This window comes from Salvelinus sp. IW2-2015, linkage group LG11 (assembly GCF_002910315.2).
Source record: "Salvelinus sp. IW2-2015 linkage group LG11, ASM291031v2, whole genome shotgun sequence".
NCBI classification, from domain to species: Eukaryota; Metazoa; Chordata; class Actinopteri; order Salmoniformes; family Salmonidae; genus Salvelinus; species Salvelinus sp. IW2-2015.
In genome coordinates, this window is record NC_036851.1 from 34,036,928 (window position 1) to 34,057,820 (window position 20,893).

Here is a 20,893-nt window from a genome sequence, read left to right on the forward strand (position 1 = left end):
AATGCATCAAACTGCACTTAATACACACAGCCACACATACACACACACAATAATGAGTGGTGGCTGTTATGTGCAGCCTCACGAGACGTGCTGTCAGGCGTATGTGTGTCAAACGGTTGCGAGGGCTGGTGTTGGGGGTGGGGGTGGCGGGGGAGAGGTGGACCATGGCGAGAGAACAGTATGTAGGACAGAGCCTAGCTAGCGCCCTATCCTGACTGACTGACTGACTGACTGGAGCAGTGGGCGTGATACATTTCTGCATGCATGATCAATGGGGCTGATAAAGAGAGATAGGGAGCGAGAGAGAGGGAGTGAGAGGGGGAGGGGAAGGAATGAGTTGTGAAAGTGATAGGAAAACGAGCAAGAGGAGAAAGGTAGGAAACATTTTTGCAAAAGAAAGTGATGGGACTAGGTGCTAGATATGATATGATGGAGAGAGGGAGACACTTGGAAAGTATATTAGTATATATGAATGAGTAAATGGGAATGAGTAAAAATGGGCTAAAGAAGAGAAAAGGCAAACAGAGATCCAATCAGTACAAAATAGACGCTTAAAAGAATAGTAGAGAGAAAGATGAAGACTTAAAGTATGTCATCAAATCAAGTTTATTTTATATAGCCCTTCGTACATGAGCAATACTCGAAGTGCTGTACAGAAACACAGCCTAAAACCCCAAACAGCAAGCAATGCAGGTGTAGAAGCACGGTGGCTAGGAAAAACTCCTAGAAAGGCCAAAACCTAGGAAGAAACCTAGAGAGGAACCAGGCTATGAGGGGTGGCCAGTCCTCTTCTGGCTGTGCCGGGTGGAGATTATAACAGAACATGGCCAAGATGTTCAAAATGTTCAAAGTGACAAGCATGGTCAAATAATAATCAGGAATAAATGTCAGTTGGCTTTTCATAGCCGATCATAAGAGTTGAAAACAGCAGGTCTGGGACAGGTAGGGGTTCCATAACCGCAGGCAGAACAGTTGAAACTGGAATAGCAGCAAGGCCAGGTGGACTGGGGACAGCAAGGAGTCATCATGCACCGGTAGTCCTGACGTATGGTCCTAGGGCTCAGGTCCTCCGAGAGAGAGAAGAAAGAGAGAAGGAGAGAATTAGAGAGAGCCAAGATTTTCAAAATGTTCATAAATGACAAGCATGGTCAAATAATAATCAGGAATAAATGTCAGTTTGCTTTTCATAGCCGATCATTAAGAGTTGAAAGCAGCAGGTCTGGGACAGGTAGGGTTTCCAAACCGCAGGCAGAACAGTTGAAACTGGAACAGCAGCAAGGCCAGGTGGACGGGGACAGCAAGGAGTCATCATGCCCGGTAGTCCTGACGTATGGACCTAGGGCTCAGGTCTCCGAGAGAGAGAAAGAAAGAGAGAAGGAAGGAATTAGAGAGAGCATACTTAAATTCACACAGGACACTGGATAAGACAGGAGAAGTACTCCAGATATAACCAACTGACCCTAGCCCCCCGACACATAAACTACTGCAGCATAAATACTGGAGCTGAGACAGGAGGGGTCAGGAGACACTGTGGCCCCTCCGATGATACCCCGGACAGGGCCAAACAGGAAGGATAAACCCCACCCACTTTGCCAAAGCACAGCCCCGCACCACTAGAGGGATATCTTCAACCACCAACTTACAATCCTGAGACAAGGCCGAGTATAGCCCACAAAGATCTCCACCACAGCACAAACCAAGGGGAGCGCCAACCCAGACAGGAAGATCATGTCAGTAACTCAACCCACTCAAGTGACGCACCCCTCCTAGGGACGGCATGAAAGAGCACCAGTAAGCCAGTGACTCAGCCCCTGTAATAGGGTTAGAGGCAGAGAATCCCAGTGGAGAGAGGGGAACCAACCAGGCAGAGATAGCAAAGGCGGTTCGTTGCTCCAGTGCCTTTCCGTTCACCTTCACACTCCTGGGCCAGACTACACTCAATCATATGACCACTGAAGAGATAAGTCTTCAGTAAAGACTTAAAGGTTGAGACCGAGTCTGCGTCTCTCACATGGGTAGGCAGACCGTTCCATAAAAATGGAGATCTATAGGAGAAAGCCCTGCCTCCAGCTGTTTGCTTAGAAAATTCTAGGGACAATTAGGAGGCCTGCGTCTTGTGACCGTAGCGTACGTGTAGGTATGTACGGCAGGACCAACTCGGAAAGATAGGTAGGAGCAAGCCCATGTAACGCTTTATAGGTTAACAGTAAAACCTTGAATTCAGCCCTTGCCTTAACAGGAAGCCAGTGTAGGGAAGCTAGCACTGGAGTAATATGATCAAATTTCTTGGTTCTAGTCAGGATTCTAGCAGCCGTATTTAGCACTAACTGAAGTTTATTTAGTGCTTTATTCGGGTAGCCGGAAAGTAGAGCATTGCAGTAGTCTAACCTAGAAGTAACAAATGCATGGATACATTTTTCTGCATCATTTTTGGACAGAAAATATCTGATTTTTGCAATGTTACGTAGATGGAAAAAAGCTGTCCTTGAAACAGTCTTGATATGTTCGTCAAAAGAGAGATCAGGGTCAAGAGTAACGCCGAGGTCCTTCACAGTTTTATTTGAGACGACTTTACAACCATCAAGATTAATTGAGATTTAACAGAAGATCTCTTTTGTTCTTGGGACCTAGAACAAGCATCTCTGTTTTGTCCGAGTTTAGAAGTAGAAGTTTTCAGCCATCCACTTCCTTATGTCTGAAACACACGGCTTTCAGCGAGGGCAATTTTGGGGCTTCACCATGTTTCATTGAAATGTACAGCTGTGTGTCATCCGCATAGCAGTGAAAGTTAACATTATGTTTTCGAATAACTCCCCAAGAGGTAAAATATATAGTGAAAACAATAGTGGTCCTAAAACGGAACCTTGAGGAACACCGAAATGTACATTGATTTGTCAGAGGACAAACCATTCACAGAGACAAACTGATATCTTTCCGACAGATAAGATCTAAACCAGGCCAGAACTTGTCCGTGTAGACCAATTTGGGTTTCCAGTCTCTCCAAAAGAATGTGGTGATCGATGTGTCAAAGGCAGCACTAAGGTCTAGTAGCACGAGGACAGATGCAGAGCCTCGGTCTGACGCCATTAAAGGTCATTTACCACCTTCACAAGTGCAGTCTCAGTGCTATGATGGGTCTAAAACCAGGACTGAGCATTTCGTATACATTGTTTGTCTTCAGGAAGGCAGTGAGTTGCTGTGCAACAGCTTTTTCTAAAATTTTTGAGAGGAATGGAAGATTCGATATAGGCCGATAGTTTTTTATATTTTCCGGGTCAAGGTTTGGCTTTTTCAAGAGAGGCTTTATTACTGCCACTTTTAGTGAGTTTGGTACACATCCGGTGGATAGAGAGCCGTTTATTATGTTCAACATAGGAGGGCCAAGCACATGAAGCAGCTCTTTCAGTAGTTTAGTTGGAATAGGATCCAGTATGCAGCTTGACTGGGAGTGTTAGTGGCTAGGCTTTAGGTTTCATAAGTTCTATGGCTTTGTGTACGTTCTCAATACATAAATGCTGGGCAAGGCCAACACAGATTACGAGATCATTTTGTCATATTGTAGCAAATTCGGGGCAAGCCTTCGTAGAATCTTGCACCTCTGCCATGTAAATGAACAGTGGCAGGGAAATGGAAATTACTGCTGAGYGAGAGATTTCCCTCACAAATCACTTGCCCAATGCCACTGCGTTGTAGGTTCATGGCACGCCAGGAAGCCTTTGCCTTGGGTATCGGGGAGGAAGCCAATAGACCAACAGGACACCAAGAGGAAATAAGTAATTCACTTTGATCGAGGTATTGTTCAACTGGCAGGTGGTAAGAGGAGGAAGGGAAGGCTTTAGGAGAAGGAGTGGAAAAAAACAAGAACACCTGTGCTGCTAGGGCAGAGCTCCACCTCTGTTCTCCTGGTATGACAATCCTTCCATCCCCAGGGGAGGGTTTATCGAGGGAATGAGACAAAGGGAGGAGAGAAAGGGCGAAATGTAGAGGAATGCTTCAGACAGCTTCAACACAATGGTAGACGTTTAGCTGGTTTTAATTCATTTAGATACATCTTTAATCTCATAAGCACAATACATATACTATCAAATGATTGATAGTATATGGAAGCAAGGAAAAGCAAAGGGGGAGAAAGGAAAGTGGTGAGTGTCACGCCCTGACCTTAGTATTCTATGTTTTCTGTATTATTTTGGTCAGGTCAGGGTGTGACGAGGGTGGATATGATTGTTTTGTATTGTCTAGGGTTTTTGTATGTCTAGGTGTGTGTGTGTAGTCTAGGCATATGTAGGTCTATGGTGGCCTAGATTGGTTCCCAATCAGAGGCAGCTGTTTATCATTGTCTCTGATTGGGGATCCTATTTAGGTTGCCATTTTCCAGTTTGTTTTGTGGGTTATTGTCTATGTGATGTTGCATGTCTGCACTCAGTGTTTATAGTGGTCACGTTCGTTTTGTTGTTTTGTATTAGTTTGTTCAGTATATTTCTTTATTAAAAATAAGTATGTATTATAATCACGCTGCGCCTTGGTCTCCTCTCTATGACGTTCGTGACAGTGAGGGAAAAAAATTGTTTATTTACACATTATTTTACTCAGACAACTGGGTGACTATTTTAGGTGTTTCAAAAAAAGAAACTGGGAGTGACACATACACACAACACACTCCAACACAGTCACAACAGAGGCTTCCAGCTACGACTTAGCACAGGCCTAACACTTACGGACAGCTTGTCAATACAAAGTTACAAAGACAATGGCTACGGGAAACACGGCACCATTAGGGAAACTTTATATCCATCGTTGTCTTACTTATTGCATTATAGTCTCTCCCAACCAACTCACAATTCACTGATCATGTCATTTCTACACATTGACCACTTTTGCACTATTAGCTGCCCTTTGAGTATTTCGCACATGAGCTATAACGTTACAATTGCTATCTTTGGAAAGGAAGGTTATATTGATAGATGGTGTTTTCTTGTTGAAAATCTCTAGCTTTGAGGGTTGTGTGGTTCATGGTAATTTTCAGGCTTGGGCATGCATTCACTTTTAAAGCAGTAGTACCATGGTTGTACAAACATTATACATCAGCGCAATTAACGTTGGTTAACCATTGCATAAGTGCAGAAAATGTCAGTTTTCTAGACACCATGGTAACCGTGTAGACACCCATCATTACATATTTAACATTACCATAATGTCTTTGGCCTTTGAAGATGGTCAATGTGAGATCTAAATTTGAATATTGTGGTCGTGACCAATGGACAAGTGACAGATCAACCACCAAATAACGTTAACAGTCCGTCAGATCAGAAACCCCCCCATAGGGACCTTTGGGGGAAAGACTTTGCCCAGTGGCTAAATCTACAGCTCTCATTTACAAAGCACCTCTGCCAAAGACACACACACACACACACACACACACACACACACACACACACACACACACACACACCACACACACACACACACACACACACACACACACACACACACACACACACACACACACACACACACACACACACACACACACACACGCACAAGTGAAGTCAGAATATGGCCCTGTACACTTTTAATCCTTCCCCTCCCCACTCCCCCCACTTCCATCCACAGGGCCTATCAACGCCATACCTCCCTGCTATTTATAGGATACGACTGTCCCCTCATCCGCTCCCCCCTGCCAAAGCACAGACATGGAAGTGCATTTCAATAATCAACAGTGGCCTCCTCTCCTCTCCTTCATCTGCACTGATCCCAACCAGAAGGGAGAGGGGTGAAATGGCAGATGCCAATCAACGACCCCTATATAGAAGTCCATGGTTATTGATTCATGGGGAAGGGGCAGATTGAACTATCTGATTCAGAAGCCTATAGTTTGATAGTGTCCTGATTTTCTGTTTGATTGATTGATTTTCTGTGTGTATGTATGTGTGTGTGTGTCTGTGTGTGTGTGAGTGGGAGCGAGAGAGAGAGATGGGAGAGAGGTAACTCATGCTGTAATTGGTGTGTATTCCAACATGTAGCATGAGCTTGTATATTTACATCTAACCCCTCTCACCTTTCACCATGGTAACGTGGCCAAGTGACCCCCAGGCAAAGCCTTTTGTGTGACCTCATCAGTAAGGAAATATCAAGATGACAAAATCAGCAGGAGCAGAAACTCGCTGAAGATTTGCAGAAACTCTTCATCAGTTTAGATTTTGGGCAGTCATTTAGCAAAATTCAATGTAATATCTGTATCACATTTCAGTATTGAAAGGAGCAGTTCGGCTGGAGGGGTCATCTTGTGGACCGAACCGGAAGTGCAACATGAAGGTAAACGTCAAACAGACAGAACAAATGTTTGACAATTCACATAAACATAATATAATTAACTTAAAACCATTTAACAGAGTGACAGGAGAGAGAACGAAAATGAGAGAGAGAGAGGCAGGGTAGGAAGACAGGGAGGTACAGTGTTGCTGAGGCTCCATTGTGGGGGCTTTTGTGAGGCTCAGATTGTCTTCTTCTCTGGGAAAGTGGAAACTCAACACTTCTCTCCGGAGGTCTGGTTACCAGGTGAGAGAGGAAGCAAGAATGGAAAAACAGAGCCCAAGCGAGAGAGAGGAGGAGGGAGGCGGGGCGGAGAAATGTGGAGAGAGGAATGGGCGATGAGGGAAGAAAAAGAGAATGAGATTTGGACATGAGTTGAAGAGAGGTGGAAAGAGACAGAAACTGAGAAAGGGGGAGATGTAGAGCTGTACATACAGATAAGAAAATAGAGAAGGAGAAAGAGGGAGGTTTTGTTCAAAACCCCACAGGACTCAAACAGCTGGGGGTAAATAAGTGTTCACCGTAAATCACTGAATAGACTACACCATTTTGTATWAAAAAAATGTGTCATTCTACAAAACTTTCTGTGTATCAGATCTAATAATACACTACGTCTAAATCCAATTTCTACAACCTTACATTTTGGGTTATCATAGGGTTATGATAGGGTAAGCAGTGGTGGAAAAAGTACTAAATTGTCATTTGTCAAGATTCCTTAATAGAAAATGACTCAAGTAAAAGTGTCACCCAGTAAAATACAACTTGAGTAAATGTCTAAAAGTATCTGGTTTAAAATGTACTTAAGTGCAGTGGTGGGAAAAGTATTCAATGGTCATACTTGAGTAAAAGTTGAAGAAAATGCTATACATCAAATTCCTTATATTAAGCAAACCAGTTGACACAATTTTCTTGTTTTTTTATTTATTTACAAATAGCCAGGGGCACACTCCAAAACTCAGACATAATTTACAAAAACACTTATTTGTGTTTAGTGAGGCAGTAGCAATGACAATGCATTATATTGATAGGTGTGTGAATTGGGCCATAATTGCTGTACTGCCTGAGCATTCGAAATGTAACGAGTACTTTTGGGTCAAGGAAATTGTATGGGAGTAAAAAGTACACATTTTCTTTAGTAATGTAGTGGAGTAAAAGTAAAATTTGTCAAAAATATAAATAGTAAAGTACAGATACCCCTAAAAAAAACTACAAGGAAAACTCCACCCCAAAACAATATTTTGGTATTTGTTTCATTAGTCCATTGTTTATATAGTCCCAAAATGTTTTGCATGTCAGCAATCAGGTTATCAAGATATATAACTTTCAAAATACAGAAATACAACTAGTATGATGAATTTTGCATCATATGATGCTAAATGCATCATACCAGCTGTATTTCTGTACTTTGAAAGTGATATATCTTGAAAACTTGCTTGCTGACATGCAAAACATTTGGGGACTATATCAAACAAGGCACTAATGAAACAAATACCAAAAGGGTGGAATTTTCCTTTAGGTAGTACTTCAAATTATTTTTACTAAGTTACTTTACACCACTGAGGATAAGACAGTTGTAAGCTCATTAGGCATTTTAAATTATATTCTTCAAGAATCAGTGGTTTTGAATCATTAATCATTCAACAGATTGATCATCTGTGATTTAGTTCTTGTTGTTGTAGTAGTTTCTTGACCAAAACAGGACAGGTTCTTCTCACTTGATTCTTTGTCACATGACTCCCCCTCGTGGCCAACACCTGACACTGTTTTCTTCTTAGGAAACCCGGAAGAGCAGGCGCTCTCTCCTTCCAAGTAACTTCTTAACAGGTTGAATGAATGAATTACATTGCTGAAACATACTGTTGTTGCACCTCATCAAAGGAATTTGAAAATTCACATGTTTATTTTGGATACATTTTTTTATACAAGTATACACTTAACCCTGGACACCAGTAGTTTACAAAACACAAAAGGATACACGATTTGATTTCTAGCTATCTCTAACAAAGATCTATCACCAATTTCCCTAAAATCCACACATATTTCACACATTTTGATGCCTCATGCAGTTTTGCTGTTTCTTGAGGAAACAATCAAAAACACTACAACTTTTTACTTTATAACATGATAAAACATGGTAATAAAAAGTGTCAACCTGCCATATTAATACAATCAAGAGTTGGGTAAAGAACTGTATCCTATATGACAATTTCTGACCAGGGTTGTCTTTTCAGTTTGTATAAATAAAAATATAATACTACGTTCTATTTATAAGTGCCTGTCAAATCACTGAAGAACACCAAAAATAAAGGATAAATTATGTACAGAAATGTTTTAGTTGCAATACCTGTCTGTTACTGCTTTAGATTATTTCGTTCTGAATCCGATTTGACTGTAAACGTAAGAGTCCTTCCTCTGATCAACTTGTTTGTGAAGTATGTTATTGGACCTGCATGTTGGATGCACTATAAATAAAGTTGAATTTGAATGCAAGTACATTCAGGTGACATGCTACAGTAGGTCTCTCTGGGAGGGGGTGTGGTGAAAGTACAGTGCCTAGTGAAAATATATACACCCCTTGCACAGTTGTCACATTTTCTGCCTTCAAATTAAATATTTAAAAAATAAATTACATTTAGTTTTTATTTCTTACTAATATACACAACAAGCTCCACATTTTCAAAGTGAAAGAAAAAGTATAGAACTTAAAAAATATATATTATAATAATTAAGATGTCTTCAGACCCCATAGTTAATATATGGTAGAAGCAACTTTGTCAGCAATTACAGCTGTAAATCATCTTGAATAAGATTCTACCACCTATGCACAACTCTTAGGGCAACATATATCCATAGTTTTTGTCAAAATTGCTCGAGCTCAGTACATTTGGAAGGGAATCATTGATGGGCAGCAATATTCAAACCTTGTTTCAGATTTTTCAAGCAGATTTAAGTCAGGACTGAGACTGGACCATTCAGAAACACTCAACACCACTTTGAAAGCCATTCTGGTGTGTCTTTGGCATTAACATTGGTGTAATTGTCTTGCTGTAAAATAAAACTCTATCCCAGGGTATTCAGAAGACTGAGGCAGGTTTTCCTCTAACTTCTTACCTGGGCTTTGCTTGTTTCATATTTATTTTGATCCTGACAAACTCACAAGTCCCTGCTGGGGACAAGCAAGTGGTGTGTAGACTTTCACTAGGCACTGTATGTGAGTGAGCTGGCATGTGTGTTTGACAGTGAGTGTGTGTGAGTGGGTTTGTGTGTGTCTTCCCCCTTCCTCTCTTATTAATACATCTAGAGTGGCGGGTGGGCACAGCAGGTAACGACAGAGAGAGAGAAATAGAGAGAAGGAGAGGGAAGGAGGGAGCGAGGGAGATTGTTTCTATATCTGTCTGCCTATCTGCCTGTCAGTCTGCCTGTCTGTATGTATGTATGTGGGCATTGTCTGGTCCTTTATGAGTATGACTCCCCCTAAAAGTCAAAGAGTGAACAGTACATTAACTGTCCTTTTACACACTAACATAAATCACTTGGTTAGCTGAAACACATTTCATTTTTGGTGAGAGAAAGACAAAGCACTATATGGCAGAATGTTGCCATACTATTGCCAGTAGTCTATTTGGCTCTAATGTGGATCTGTCCTGCTGTTCTTAAACTTTTCCATACTAGCAGCTATGCCATGACAATAGAGTTTGTTTAACTTACAGTACTCAACACTTGGGTGAGAGTCTGTTTGTGTGAGTATAGGCTTTGGCACAGCACACACACAAACATACACACACACACACAAASAGGCACATAACAGACTCAACGCCTGCCCCCGTTATAAGAGTAGTCTGCCTTGTTGTGCATGACCAGTCTGTTGTCTACGAAGTAGAAGCTGTCCGATCTCGTCTCGTAGGGATGCTCCACCATCTGATGAACTGGAAGGGAACATAATCATAACATGGAACATATTATTCTGTTTTTGATGTTATTTCAATCCATAGGGGTGGCAGGTAGCCTAGTGGTTAGAGCATTGGACTAGTAACCGAAAGGTTRCAAGATCGAATCCCCGAGCTGACAAGGTAAAAATCTGTCATTCTGCCCCTGAACAAGGCAGTTAACCCACCGGTCCTAGGCCGTCATTGWAAATAAGAATTTGTTCATAACTGACTTTCCTAGTTAAATAAAGGTCAAAAATATACAACTGCTAAATACAAAATGCCTGGAAAATGTATTCAAAAGGTGATGTGCATGTCCTTCAGTAAATGATTGCAGTTCCACATAAATGTAATGTACACATTTTATTTATTTACTCAAAACAATTTATTTATGTAGCACTTTTCACAAAAACATCAGTACCAAAGTGCTTCAAACGGGGTCATTGATTGATGGATGGAATGTGACACTCACCCAAGCTCTCAGACAGCTGAGGGAACTCGTAGATGTGTTCGCAGGTGTTGCGGCTGTTTGGGATACAGAAGCCGAAGTCAAAGTCAAAGCTCTTCAGGAGGTGATCCCTGAAGTAGTGCCTTTCAATCATCCTGAAGCTGTTCAGAGGCCGGTTACCAACCGTAAACTCCACTCTGACACACAGAGAAAGGTGTCAACATATAATAAGTACTGTGTGTGTGTGTGTGTGTGTGTGTGTGTGTGTGTGTGTGTGTGTGTGTGTGTGTGTGTGAGAGAGAGAGAGAGAGAGAGAGAGAGGGGGAGAGAGAGAGAGAGTATACGCACGTGGCTCCACAGTCCTCAGTTGTAGGAATGCAGTGGTGAACTGGTAGCATACAAAACGTCCGGCACTCATGTCTCCCTCTCCATTCTCCTCATCTTCCTCTGAGGTCAAAGACACAACAACAAACAGGATATATTTTTAAACCAATGGCACGGTGATCAATCAGAAATACAGGGTATTTCTCAGACATACTACAATAGTAATACACTGACACACACAGACACACACCCACACACACACACACACACACACACACAGAGGGAATATGAACTGTACCCGTATGAGGTGGTTTTACAATTTCAAACAACACAGTCCCTGTCTCCAAGTCTCTGATTTTAAAGCGGATGAAATCTATGTCGAAGATGTTGTCCTCTGGTTTACACAGGTACCCTGGGATGGACAGACAGTAGAGGTGGTCAGTGGCTGTCTTAAAATATATACTATTTTAAAGGGCAGTAAAATCTATCTATCTTTCTTTCCTGAACAAAACTATAAAAGCAACATACAAACAATTTTACTGAGTTACAGTTTAAATAAAATCATTAGGCCCTAATCTATGGATTTCACATGACTGGGCAGGAGTGCAGCCATGGGTGGACATAGGTCCACCCACTTGGGAGCCAGGCCCACCCACTTGGGAGCCAGGCCCAGCCAATCAGAATTAGTTTTTTCCCAACAAAAGGGCTTCATTACAGAGAGAAATACTCCTCAGCATCCCCTCCCTCCCCTCAGACGATCCCGCAGGTGAAGATGCCGGATGTGGAGGTACTGGGCTGGCGTGGTTATACGTGGTTTGCAGTTGTGAGGCCAGTTGGACGTACTGCCAAATTCTCTAAAACAACACTGGAGGCGGCTTATGGTAGAAAAATGAACATTCCGATATCTGGCAACAGCTCTGGTGGACATTCCTGCAGTCAGCATGCCAATTGCACGCTCCCTCGAAACTTGAGGCATCTGTGGCATTGTGTTGTGTGAAAAAACTGCACATTTTAGAGTGGCCTTTTATTCTCCCCAGCACAAGGTGCACCTGTGTAATGATCATGGATTATCTTGGCAAAGGAGAAATGCTCACTAACAGGGATGTAAACAAATTTCTGCACAGAATTTGAGAGAAATAAACTTTTTGTGCTCATGGAAAATGTCTGGGATTATTCCTGCTCATGAAACCAACATGTTGTGTTTATATTTTTGTTCAGTATATGTGATTTTTTATTTAAGTCACTTAAGAATGAATGCTTATTTACAATGATGGCCTACCCCGCTGAACCCGGACAATGCTGGGACAATTGTGTGCCACCCAATCATGGCCAGTTGTGATTCAGCCTGGAATCGAACCAGAGTCTGTAGTGACGCCTCTAGCACTGAGATGCAGTGCCTTACACCGTTGCGCCACATCTAGCAAGGGATCTCTGATTTGTCATAGCAACTAGGCTATTCAGGTAAATAGACAGGCATAGCTTGCCAGTTTTACTCAACGCCAGTGTAGCTATGTAAATTATACTGTATGTAAATTAACCTGTAGCTAGCTACCCATTTGTATAAACAGCCAACCACTGCCAATATCATGTAGAAAATAGATATAGCCTACCCCGAGTAGCAACCCGCAATCTTAGGACCTCTTCAGGGGTGATGTGGCCAATTTGTGTTCGAAGATCATCTTCTGTGACGGGCCTACTATCCACCTGGCTTTGCCGAGACTTGAGTCTCTTCAGAACCCCTCCACCTGGCTTGCGCTCCCGCGCAGCAGCCGCGGAACTGTGCCCGGTGATCGAGACATTCTCAGTAGCAACAGGCGGGTCGATGCGAGCTCTAGCTCCGCTCATAATTACCAGTGATGATGACAACCTTGTCTATTTGTCTCGATCTACCTCGCTCAAAGCAATAAGATGGCGCCGTAGATGTCGAATGAAGAACCTCCGCTTCTCGCTGACGATGGATCAAGCACTTGTTTTTGTAAGCACACGCTTTACAGTTGCCATGGCAACAGGTCAGAGATAAAGTTGAGGTGAGATGGACTTTCAGAGAAATACCGCTAGGGGCAGGATGTGCACCACAGACCAGACATGGCACAGGCGACACCTGCTTGCTTTTAAACGCACACTCGGACTTTTGCGCTAAGGACATTTGGAAAGGACAATTCGATGTACGCATGTGGTGGGAAAAGGCATTCGAACCACATGTAACCCTTGTTTTTTTAAACACCCCATTGATTAACAGTCCCTCCAAGATGTCTTGCTTTTCATACGCATTAATTCTGGAAGAGACGGCTTTATGAGTTTTAGGGTGCTGTAGGGGAGTATGGGGTAGGTTGAGCTAAATGGCTAAACTGAGCCACCCTTGTTTCTAGGAAATGGCCACGAATTCTGATTATTTCCAGGGATACACAACATCCAGAAATATATGTAGATATCTTTGTTAGAAATAATACAATATTTCCCATGATGAAGTGATGCTGAATGTAAAAAATGGCTCAATTTACCCACTCTCCCTTACTGTTTTATCTCAGCTGGAAATCTAAGGCTGTAGCCTATTAGTCAACACAAGCCTATGTTTTATAGGCATAGGCCTACTAATTAGACTTTCAAAACTGCAACTACTGCTATCTAGCCTACTAGCAAATTGTGGTTAGAGGCGCAAGAAACTAGGCAAAACCAAAATCACCAATCAGGGAAATTTTGAGCGTCTTGAACTGTAAAAATAACCCATTTCTCTAGCCTCTTGTTCAATTCATATCAAACCTGTTTGTCCAGTCAGTCATGCCGCAGCACCTGTGGGAGGGACAGATCTGTCCGGACACCCGCTCTAGGGACTGTCGCAGACTATCGTTCGCTGTGGCACAATAGTATTCTTGTGTGGGATCTGTGTTGAATGACTTTGGGAGAGACGGAGACAAATTCACCAAACAGCCTCTCTTCAACACATATTGTAATCTGGAGATCCTAAAGATAACAGGTAAAGTCTGAAGCCTATTTATATAAAACACCAGAGTTGTCAGTTGATCAAAGCAATATGTCCACTCCTGTAACAGCTACGTTATCGTTAGTATGCTATTTGATCATAAAACGCTTTTAATTTGTCGGTATAGGCTAGGGATATGCAACAAGGAAAAGGTGAACTATTTCACTACCAGGAATCATAATAGCGCAGGAGGTCATTTCAGGACTTTAGTTATTTTAACTTTAAAAAAAAGTTTGCGCTGGTTTTAACATGACTGTATTTATTTGGTCTCTACCTGCGGCGAAGGAGATATAAGATTACATGAGTTCAACGACAGAGAGTTCATTGTGTGCTGCATTTATTTATTGGTCACTTATTAATACCAACTAAAGGTTACAGTCAAATAAGTTTTGTTTATCGCTTGTTTTTCTTACAACCAAACATGGCGCAATACTTTGTTATGTGTTCCGTAGAAAAAAAAGACCTGTCTTAAATATCAGTCTGCAAAGGATAGACTTGGCTAGTGGAGTGTATTTTCGTATTTTCTTTGGTGGACTGACTGCGAACATAGACACAACGATTTGAGACTGGTGGGAGTTCAGTTACAGGTGTTCTGGAATTGCGAATACAAAAAGTATCAAACACAGTGTTTTTTTGTGGTCTATTATATGGGGTGGAATAGATCATTGATAATACAAATAACAGAATTGGCTAATAGTTTTTGATTGAAAGTGGTGACCGTCACCATTTGTTTACAGCAAGAAGTGACTATGTTGCAAACATTTCCCATTAGATCCTATTTAACTATATGACAGAGCCTTATTCAATCGAAACCTGTTCTGTACTTAAAAGTGGAAACCCAGTTTGATGAGAGCCCTGAGCGCCAGTACTATAATGACGGGACTAGAGAGAGGGACAATGTGCTCTTCTGGTCAGAAGTAGCCTAGTGCACTTTATATGGAATTAGAGTACGATCCCACTGGGCAAAGACATCAGTTCAACATCTAGTTTTGATTTGCAATTACGTGAATTCAGTTTGAAATCAACAAACCATTTCACCACGTCATTGGATTTAGGTGGCAAGTTGGGGGAATAAATTACGAAAATCCCTTACATTGATGACTTTTTGCAAAACCAAACGGTTTTCCACATTGATTCAACATCACCACATTTTTTATTTATTTAAATGACATGGACACAATGTTTATTCAACCAGTTTTTGTCCAGTGGGATTTGGGACATACACCCATGCCTCCCAGTCAGACCTTGGGGCTCCTCAGATGGTTTTAAAGTGCTTCATATGTGGAGCAGTGGAGTGTGGTTGGACTGGTTTATACTACATTGAGAGCTGACAGGAAAAACCAGACAGGATGTGCGACATGCAACTGGGACACATTTGTGTTTTGTTCCATTCAAATCAGATGACTTCACTCACAAATCAACCAAACAACCTGGCTTGCCTCTTTAATGTCAATCCAAGAATGGTTACAATTTGAACAGCTTTCTTAAACATCTCAATAAAAAGTCATAATAGCATAGAGATTTGGCACTATCAGCTATACTAGTATCAATCAGAGATAACATCTGTTTAGATTTGATATTAAATCATGAATATAATGGCAAAGGAAAACTATCACTGTTTATTTGAGGGTAACAACAGCCCTTTTTGTAGATCGTCCCTGTAAAGGTGATCATAAGTATAAGATTAATCATCTTTAACTCTGTGAGACCCAAACATAGATTCAAATGAGGGGAAAAAATATTACCCTCTAGAAATATTACCCTCTAATACTCCTAATAGACCTCTGATGGATCAAAATCATTGACAGGCGATAGAAAATATTGTGTCATGGTATATAAAACTAAAATGTAGTATTATTTTGTCTGAAATAGCTAAATTTATCATCTTGACCAATCCATATTTTAGTATTTTGCTATCAAAAACATATATTTTTCAAAGCCTCAACTATTTTGAAATACATACTTTTAGTTGTATTTGGTTGTCCTTTCTGGCTGGACTTGGAAAGATAACGTGTCTTTACCATAAAATTAATGACCGTGAATGGTATTATTCTGACTTCATAAACCACTATATAAAAAAATATATATCTTCATTTTTGTTATTTTAATGTCTAGAAGGAACATCAAAGTTAATGTTGAAGTATTTGGTTATCCATATTTGCAGAATTCGGAAGGTATACAATCTCTTTAACTTGTCTATCAATCTATAAATGTGGTCCTATGCCTGAGTTTGGCCACCCTTTAATAAACCCAATGTTGCCTTTTTGAAACACTTACAAAACTACTTCTACATCTGGCTCAGAATGCGTGTTTCACAATTTTTTTTATATACATAATCACTACATCTTAAAGAATACAGGAAAAAATATTTCAAGTCACGTAGTTGCATGGATGGCCTACTACATATGCTTGTGTAAGGGACCAGTGTGGTCTCAGACAAGTGGACAGGTGTCAGATTCAGAGTGTTTAATAGTCACATGTACAAGGTTGCAGGTGTGATTGCAAGGTTCAGTGAAAATCTGTCTAGTGGTGGCTATTCAGCAGCCTGATGGTCTGAGGGTAGAAACTATTGGCCAATCTTCCAGTTTTTGCCATGATACTCCTGTATTGCCCACGTCTAAGGGAGAACAGGCCATGGCTTGGGTGGCTGAGGTCTCTGATGATCTTATTGGCCATCCTGCGACACCTGGTGTTGTAGGTGTCCTGTAGGGCAGGCAGTGTGTACCCAATGGTGCGCTCGGCTGCATGTTTCACCCTCTGAAGCACCTTGTGGTTTCTAATGTTTCAGAGGCTAATGATGCCACAATAATCACTGACACACACAAATACGATTAAGAGATACATCTGGGCCTAAGGAGATGCACTGTGCTTGAAATAATAATTTAGTTTAGGACCCGTACAGGATGCAATTTAGGAAGCATTGCATTTTTGCAACTGAGGGTCTCAGGGTTAAGTGAATATAGTGCTAAAGATTTGTATTTGGTTGCAAATCCCTCGCTAAAATAAGTGAATTGTTATGCATAATGTAGAATTTAGCATAACAACTGTCAGTCCAATGACATTTATTTCACTGACATAACAATAATACTGTACAGTTACGGTGTAAGAGGTAGCTTATGGTATAAGAGGTACAGTTGAAGTCAGAAGTTTACATACACCTTAGCCAAATACATTCAAACTCAGTTTTTCACAATTCCTGACATTTAATCCTAGTAAAAATTCCCTGTCTTAGGTCAGTTAGGATCACCACTTTATTTTAAGAATGTGAAATGTCAGAATAATAGTAGAGAGAATTATTTATTTCAGCTTTTATTTCTGTCATCACATTCCCAGTGGGTCAGAAGTTTACATACAGTCAATTTGTATTTTGTAACATTGCCTTTAAATTGTTTAACTTGGGTCAAATGTTTCGGGTATCCGTCCACAAGCTTCTCACARTAAGTTGGGTGAATTTTGGCCCATTCCTCTTGACCGAGCTGGTGTAACTGAGTCAGGTTTGTAGGACCTCCGTGCTCGCACACGCATTTTCAGTTCTGCTAACAAATTTTCTATGGGATTGAGGTCAGGGCGTTGTGATGGCCACTCCAATAACTTGACTTTGTTGTCCTTAAGCCATTTTGCCACAACTTTGGAAGTATGCTTTGGGTCATTGTTCATTTGGAAGTACCATTTGCGACCAAGCTTTAACTTCCTGACTGATGTCTTGAGATGTTGCTTCAATATATTCACATAATTTTCCTGCCTCATGATTTCCTGCCTATTTTGTGAAGTGCACCCGTCCATCCTGCAGCAAAGCACCCCCACAACATGATGCTGCCACCCCCGKGCTTCACGGTTGGGATGGTGTTCTTCAGGTTGCAAGCCTCCCCCTTTTTTCTCCAAACATTACGATAGTCATTATGGCAAAAACTTTCTATTTTTGTTTCATCAGACCAGAGGACATTTCTCCAAAAAGTACGATCTTTGTCCCCATGTGCAGTTGCCAACCGTAGTGCTGGCTTTTTATGGCGGTTTTGGAGCAGTGGCTTCTTCCTTGCTGAGCGGCCTTTCAGGTTATGTCGATATAGGACTCGTTTTACTGTGGATATAGTACTTTTGTACCTGTTTCCTCCAGCATCTTCACAGGGTCCTTTGCTGTTGTGTCTGGGATTGATTTGAACTTTTTGCTCAAAGTACGTTCATCTCTAGGAGACAGAACGCATCTCCTTCCTGAGCGGTATGACGGCTGCGTGGTCCCATGGTGTTTATACTTGTGTACTATTGTTTGTACAGATGAACATGGTACCTTCAGGCATTTGGAAATTGCTCCAAGAATGAAACAGACTTGTGGAGGTCTACAATTTATTTTCTGAGGTCTTGGCTGATTTCTTTTGAGTTTCAGATGATGTCAATCAAAGAGGCACTGAGTTTGAAGGAGTAGGCCTGAATTACATCCACAGGTACACCTCCAATTTACTCAAATGATATCAATTAGCCGATCAGAAGCTTCTAAAGCCATGACATAATTTTCTTTTCCAAGCTGTTTAAAGGCACAGTCAACTTACTGTTTTAAACTTCTGACCCACTGGAATTGTGATACAGTGAAATAATCTGTCTGTAAACAATTGTTGGAAAAATGACTTGTGTCATGCACAAAGTAGATGTCCTAACCGACTTGCCAAAACCATAGTTTGTTAACAAGAATTTTGTGGAGTGGTGGAAAACCAAGTTTTAATGACTCCAACCTAAGTGTATGTAAACCTCCGACTTCAACTGTAACTTTTTCAGAGGTATTTTTTCTCTGTAAAAATCTAGCCCAACCAGCCTCTTTTAGCTTGGCCTGAGAGAACCAAACCAACTGGCTTTCAACCCTGAGTATCATCAGAGTATGTGAAAGTGATATGTAATGGTGAAAGCTTTTTTCACAGAGAGCAGAGTGACAGCTTAATGTGAAGTAAAGCCAATGATTTGTTTTGTACCTGGCTTCATGTAGCACGATTAGCCTAACATAGCCTTTCTTCTTCTCCCCTCTCTTCTCACTTCCTCCTCTTCCTCCCCTCTCCCTCCACTTCTGTCCCTTCACCTCTCCTGCCAAACTCTCCCTTTTTCTCCACCACTCTCATTTGCTCCACTCCCTTATCCTCTCTTCCCCTTTTCCATACTATTTTCTGTTCTCAGGAACGAAGTGAGGGCATGGCAGCTCGTGTGGACGTGTCCTCTGGTGAGGTGGGCCAAGCAGGAGATGCAGGTATCAAGCCTGAGCTTGGCCCCAAACCCTGCCTGATTCCCAAACCCTTTTCACTGCAGAGGAACACCACATTCCGCTCCATCCTAGCCCCAAAGACACCAGAGCCTAGCAAACCAGAGCCTTGTCAGCCTATTAGTGCCCCTGTGTCTGACTCAAGCAGCGTTGTGAAACTCGATGCAGAGAGCACCACGATACCTGAACTGACCAATGCTCTCGATGTTCCTTCAGCCATAACACCCCAAACTGAATCGACCCACACTACTGAACAAAACCAAATTGCTCTTTCCACATCCCTTACTACCCCAAAATCTGAGCCACCAGCTAGTACCACATCTGACCCAACTGGAACCTCAGAGGCAAATCAAGTCAGTCTTTCTGAACTGGACGAACATGGCCCCTCTGATACAGGCCACTCCGCCACTGGAACTGAGCCTGTACCATCACCATCAGTCACCTCAACTCCTCTTCAACCGCAGTCTGAAAACACTGTGAGTGAGCCCACCCCTGCGGTCGTCAGGCGCCACGCTGGGAAGGATCAGGCAGCCCACTTGGGAGGAGGCAGGAAGCGGCTGTCCATGGAGCTCACCTCCAGGTTTGAGTCGGCCGGCCTCTCACTCCCCTCACAGCCACCAGCTAACCAGGAACGGGAACAGGTGACCATGAGAGAGACTGCAGTCTCCAAAGTGTCAGTCCTCAGGGCGAAAGAGGAAGAGAAGGTCACTGATTCACCAGGGTCGCCATCTGAACCAGAGTGCAGACTCAAGCACTCAACACCACTGAATGAAGAGAGGGATGGAGAAGGGGTAGAGGAGGAAGGAGAAAAGAAAGGGAGCAGCATACAACGGAGGATCAGTCTGCTGCTGGACTCCTCCTCGAGGCCAGAGGCTCTGACCAATAGGGAGGAAGTACCTCGTCCAATGAAACAAGCAGTCAGTTCTGGTGGTGTGAAACAGCGGATCAAAGACTGGGCAGCAGACACACCGCCTGTTCGGGCATCCAATCAGAGGGTGGATGTTGCCCCTCAACCATTCCCTGTCAGAGTACACCCTGTGTTGAGTGTCACTGGGGGGTCGTTGGCGACGAGCAAAAGCGTTCAGCTAGCTCCTCGAGAGGACAAGGCTTCCACCCTACTTCACGCTGGACATTCTGGGATAGAAGATGAGGAGGAGGATGATGAAGACGAGGATGAGGAAGAGGAGGAGGGAGAGAAGGAGGAGAACATGGTACCACTCTACAAAACAGTAGGGATACGTCTTGGACAGGAAGATGGAGGGGAAAAACAGGAGCTTGTGGTTGATCAAATAGGGAAAGAGATGGAGGCTAAGGTAAAAGAGGAGGAAAAACTTGCAGAAGTGGATAAATTAAAACAGCTGGAACTAGAAGAGAGACAGGCAGAAGATGAGAAGGAGAGAGAAAGACAAAAAGTAGTGGAGAGGGAAAGGGAGGGACAGAGAGAGGAGGAGAGGGAAAGGGAGAGACAGAGAARGGAGGAAGAGAGAAAGAGGGAAGAAGAGGAGGAGAGAAAAAGACAAAGAGAAATGGAGAGGGAAATGAAGAGACAGAGACAGAGAGAGGAGGAAAGGGATAGGGAGAGACAGAGAGATAAAGAAGAGAGAGAGAGAAAGAGGAAAGAAGAGAAGGAGAGAGAAAGACAGATTGAACTTGAGAGGGAAAGGGAG

The 20,893-nt window shown here is 42.3% G+C and overlaps 2 protein-coding genes across 5 annotated transcripts in view; one reads left to right on the forward strand and one right to left on the reverse strand.

Annotated features, from left to right (window-relative positions):
- Positions 1–9,615: 9,615 nt before the first annotated feature.
- On the reverse strand, positions 9,616–12,952 carry LOC111970259 (protein unc-119 homolog B-like). Its single transcript, XM_023996904.2, has 5 exons — positions 12,618–12,952; positions 11,306–11,419; positions 11,028–11,130; positions 10,708–10,880; positions 9,616–10,235 (listed from the first exon to the last, which is right to left on the reverse strand). The coding sequence occupies exons 1-5, from the start codon at positions 12,850–12,852 to the stop codon at positions 10,120–10,122; spliced, it is 741 nt and encodes a 246-aa protein (XP_023852672.1). The 5' UTR covers positions 12,853–12,952; the 3' UTR covers positions 9,616–10,119.
- An 861-nt stretch (positions 12,953–13,813) lies between these two features.
- The window catches only part of LOC111970261 (trichohyalin), a 39,180-nt gene continuing 32,100 nt past the window's right edge, over positions 13,814–20,893 (forward strand). For 3 of the 4 annotated variants that reach the window (XM_023996908.2, XM_023996907.2, XM_023996909.2), the window contains exons 1-2: positions 13,814–13,981; positions 19,145–20,893. The exon at positions 19,145–20,893 is cut by the window's right edge and continues 1,593 nt beyond it. In XM_023996908.2, coding sequence (XP_023852676.2) covers positions 19,160–20,893 — 1,734 coding nt within the window. In that variant the 5' untranslated portion in view covers positions 13,814–13,981; positions 19,145–19,159. The remainder of the gene's footprint in view (positions 13,982–19,144) is intronic. The other variant, XM_070445676.1, reaches the window with a different exon arrangement.

What these genes read in the sequence shown, in the direction of transcription:
- LOC111970259 (XM_023996904.2), bottom strand. Translation starts at nt 12,852, where the DNA reads ATGAGCGGAGCTAGAGCTCGCATCGACCCGCCTGTTGCTACTGAGAAT. An exon ending in TGTAAAACCACCTCATACGG is followed by an intron (nt 11,131 to 11,305) that starts GTACAGTTCATA and finishes CTTTGACCTCAG; the next exon opens with AGGAAGATGAGGAGAATGGA. An exon ending in TCAGCTGTCTGAGAGCTTGG is followed by an intron (nt 10,236 to 10,707) that starts GTGAGTGTCACA and finishes GTTCCCTTCCAG; the next exon opens with TTCATCAGATGGTGGAGCAT.